A 4,274-nucleotide genomic window follows, 5' to 3' on the forward strand; every position below is an offset into this window, starting at 1 on the left:
CCTTCCAAAAGAACTATCACCTGCTTCTCTTGGACCAAACTCCAAATATATCTATGTTATATCCAAGATCTTTTTCCTCATTGTAAACTATAAGAATAAGAATATATATTTAGAGATATTTTCAACACACTCAAGTTCTTAGATTAATAAAGTTCGAAGCACATATGACTAATCCATTTTAGAACCAATTAAAATAAAATACACTTTATCGAAATTTATTTTATTTCAAAGTTTGATGAAGGAAAAGATAATGTTTACAAGTTTGTCAATCACGAACAGATCAACGTAAGAACCTCAGCTGTAGTACCATCTTGCGTAGCTCCTCTACTGGAACAGATATTTGATTTGCAATTTCCTCCATCTGATTTCTGTTTAGTTTCAAGAGTGACTCGATTAAATCACCATCAATGAACCTCTTCGCATCTCTGGTGTACTTTTCATTACTGAATGACCGCCATTGCTCGTGGCTTAAGCCCCCTATTCCTTTGATTACCTTGACAAGATTCATTTGCAATTTTTCGAGAATTTGATATTGCTCAAGTGAAAGGGGTGCAATAACACCAATCATACCGTTTATTGTCCCAAATATAACTGTTGCAATGTTGCTGCCCTCTGAGCCCAACGCAGGCAGAGCAAGAGATCCATGCCTGAACCTGTTCACAATATCTCCAAGATGGTATTCACCTTCAACTTCCAATTTTCGTTCCTCTTCAGAATCAATTCCAAAACCGCTATTTTTTCTCACTGTGAAAATGTTGAAATCGTTCTCTGCGCCCAGGTATATGTCACCACCCAGAATTTCAACAGCCCTCATCCAGTTTATACTATTATCACGAGCCCTCTCCTCCAACACAGCTCCCTGCTCCCCATGACTCTTGTATTCCAACAAGTATATAGATTTCATGTGATCCCCGACTACGATAAAATCTCCACGACACTGAACATGCTGTGAGAGTATATGACCATGATGTCCACATTCATACTTCAACATTCGCGAATCATGCATCCATTGGTACACCTCAATTGTTTCGTTGATTCCTGCAACTAATTTTCCATTGAATGCAGTGAGATTGTAAACAGCTCCGTTTGTCCTGATCTCACTAACCAGTTGCAGTTGCCCATCTTCAAACTTAAATACCAAAATTCTGCCCCTGCGAGATTCACTGTCCACACGATACACACACGCTGTCCCGGCACAAATATAGAGATTGTTGTCATCTGCAAATGAACAACTCAGAATGCAAGATCCATGTTCATCAGTGCCAAGAGCAAATGATGAAATAATAGCAAATGTTTTATCATTTAACAGATGCACGAAGCACTTTACTGTTTCTGTCATCATCTTGTATCTGTGATCATAATCATACTTCTCACTGCAAATGGCAAATGTTTGAGACACATCTTGATGGCAAATACGATAAGCACGTTCCCCAAGAGATGCTGAGGAGAAGAGAAATAATCGAATGTCATCAATAGACCCAATAGTAAGCACATCTTTCTTGACAATTGCAACACTGCCAGGAAATGAAATTGAATTGAAAGAACACATATGATTAACATCTTCCAGATTGACATTACTATACACCAAACTCCCGTTGCTACTGGTAATAACTGCAGGCCTGGCCGATGCTGCGAACACTTGAGTTGTTATCTTATTGCGAAGAGTCGTGAGAGTAACTGCTTTTGTACCCAATGAAATCTTGTTCCCATGATCAGAAAACTCTCCGTTGTTCGTATTCAATGCAGGAAAGTTATATAAATGCCCATCAGCAAGACCACATAGCAAGTATGAAATCCCCTCAAAATCACAAAGGAGAACAGATCGGGGAGGAACGTTTTCCACAAAGTGGATCCTTTTAATGAACTCCAGACTAGGAAGAGAGTAAAGCCTAATGCTAAAGTCTTTCCACAGTCCAACAACTGCCAATTCACTCCGGTTAGGATTTTCACCAATAGGATGTATATCCAGGCAAGATACATCAAACTCAATGGCCAAACGTTTCACTTCTGTTAATCCTCTTTCTTCAATTTCCAAGTAGACAAGCTGACTCCCTCCAATGGCCAATAAAATCTGAGTAGCATTAGCTGTAGCTACAATTATAGATAATCCAGTGGGTTCTCTCCATTCATCCAAAAAATTTCTATGCAATCCACTTACCAATCTCACAGAACTTGCTGTTACCTGAACAAGCTGGTCATGAATAGCATCTTGACAGAATAAGGAAGGAGCATGAAGGACAAATCCTTGTATTTCATGTGTTTCTTCTAGCTCATCATTTGAGTTAATGGCAAGTACACGAGTCTCACTAACGAAGCTCACCACCAAAAAAGTATCAAAACTGTCGAGATTTGAGGATCGTAAAGACCATATTCCCTTTATGCCTGAAATCTCTGCAGATGCTTCCTCGTTGATTCTTACACCATGTTTGAGCACGCGAAGAGAACCGTCCATGAATCCTCCAGAACAAGTCACAATGTATTCCTCACGATCAACAACACAGAAGTCCACAATTGGACCAATGTTAACAAATGTTTGCAAAACTTTCACATGTGAACCTCTTTCATCAGGCTGCAGATCCAGTTTAATAAGTTGTGAATCTCCATAGCTTGATCCAATGTACACAGCTCCATTATCCAAATAGGAAATTGTTGAAGCAGCAGATGTTGACCCCAGATGATATAGTTTGAGACCAGTAGCCCCAACTCCATACTGATGGGCGATGGCCAGCAAATGAAGGGAGCCCATGTGGTCACCTAGCAGGAATCGAAAACCATCAACTCTGCCATAAGCTCTAGTTATAGTCATAGAGTTTGATCTAATTGGAATTGATCTTACTGGAATTGATCCAGAGTTACTGCAATAGAGAATTCTTTGCTCACCAATTATAATAAGCCCTCCTAAAGGCATGGGAACGGGTATTAACATACAAGCACCATCATCCACATTGGCCTGTGACCAAGGCCCGTCGTTAAAACCCTTGCCGTTTAGATCAACCTCATATGTCTTCACATGCCGTTGATCATTATGAATATTATCTTGGTATTGGTACAAAACCGCAATTGTAGGCTTTGAACAACCATACAAGAATTTCATATCCAAAATTTCAAGTTTCTGATTAAAACTGATATCGAAAGCTTCTTGAAATTGTCCAGTATTGTCCACTGGTATAACTTTGAATAGCCCATCATAGAGGTGGAGTCCTATGACCCTACGATCCGGATCTATGTTACCAATCTGCCCATGCTCTGGAGGACGCCCAGCACCATCTGAGACGTCTCCCATTGTTCTCGTAATGAGCTCACCAACCTCGTTATCCCACTGAAGAACACAGAACTTGCGCTTTTCTGTGGAAATAACAAGAGAATCCTGCTGCTCCCCAGCAGGTCGGAACAGTTCAAGCGCTGCGATTCGGCCATAGATTGGTACATCAAGAATTTGTTGCAAACGTCCAGAGGAGAGAGAATGGATCTCAATCCAGGTGCTTTTTGCAATGATGAGATTAATGTCGCGAGGACCAGTAAAGTTGCCCACGCAACAATGAGTCACAGCAGTGGGTTTGTGAGCCGTGACGACGTAGTTCCAGATACTCATTTTCTTCCCCCTCGGAGACTTGAAAATCCTATTTTCTGTTTTTAATTTACATCCACAAACAAGCCGTCAAACTCAAAGTCTCCAAAACACCAGCAACCGGGGAGACTTATATATAAAAAGCAAAAAAGAAAGAAATTATTTTAACGTCCATGGATAGATTGAACGCATCGGTTTGATGGGTGAGAAATCCCATAATTTTGGGTTAGAAATTCCATAATTTTGGCCATACAAAGTCTAAAATTATTATGTAAATTAAAAGTCAACCTATGTATTTGGTATTGAAATTTATTGTAACGAAGTTGGTACAAGTTGGTAATGCAGTGTAAACATATTATTGTGGGGAGAGTTATCAAGAAATTAGTTTAGATTTATTTTAATTTTGGATCGAATGATCAAATTTTTTAAGATGTAAATTATTTTTAGAATGAAAATAAATTTGATCTTTCTAGATTTAGAGTTAAGATGGATTTAGATTAGTTTAATTTCTCTTTTAAATCAACTATATTTCACCAAAATACCATGTGTCAATACCATGAGTTCTCAATACCATGGGCCATTTTTATTATTATTTTTTATTTTAAAATGTTTCGTTTACGTGACATTAATCTTTTTATTTATTTTTACTTTTATGTAATTTGACTTAGTCAAAATGTTAAACATTACTTTATATCATATACATTCG

The 4,274-nt window shown here is 38.5% G+C and overlaps 1 protein-coding gene across 1 annotated transcript; it reads right to left on the reverse strand.

The window, feature by feature from the left end:
* Window positions 1-280: 280 nt before the first annotated feature.
* Window positions 281-3,592, reverse strand: LOC149246675 (DNA damage-binding protein 1-like). The gene is made up of 2 exons (XM_089442212.1): window positions 3,232-3,592; window positions 281-3,171 (listed from the first exon to the last, which is right to left on the reverse strand). Exons 1-2 carry the CDS (start codon window positions 3,590-3,592, stop codon window positions 281-283), a joined length of 3,252 nt encoding a protein of 1,083 aa, XP_089298338.1.
* Window positions 3,593-4,274: the final 682 nt, after the last annotated feature.

This window comes from Pinus tabuliformis, chromosome 7 (genome assembly GCF_031772625.1).
Source record: "Pinus tabuliformis cultivar Carrire ecotype Pingquan chromosome 7, CPIR1, whole genome shotgun sequence".
Lineage (NCBI taxonomy): Eukaryota > Viridiplantae > Streptophyta > Pinopsida > Pinales > Pinaceae > Pinus > Pinus tabuliformis.

What these genes read in the sequence shown, in the direction of transcription:
- LOC149246675 (XM_089442212.1), bottom strand. Translation starts at nt 3,592, where the DNA reads ATGAGTATCTGGAACTACGTCGTCACGGCTCACAAACCCACTGCTGTG. An exon ending in TCCAGAGCATGGGCAGATTG is followed by an intron (nt 3,172 to 3,231) that starts GTAACATAGATC and finishes GGCTATTCAAAG; the next exon opens with TTATACCAGTGGACAATACT.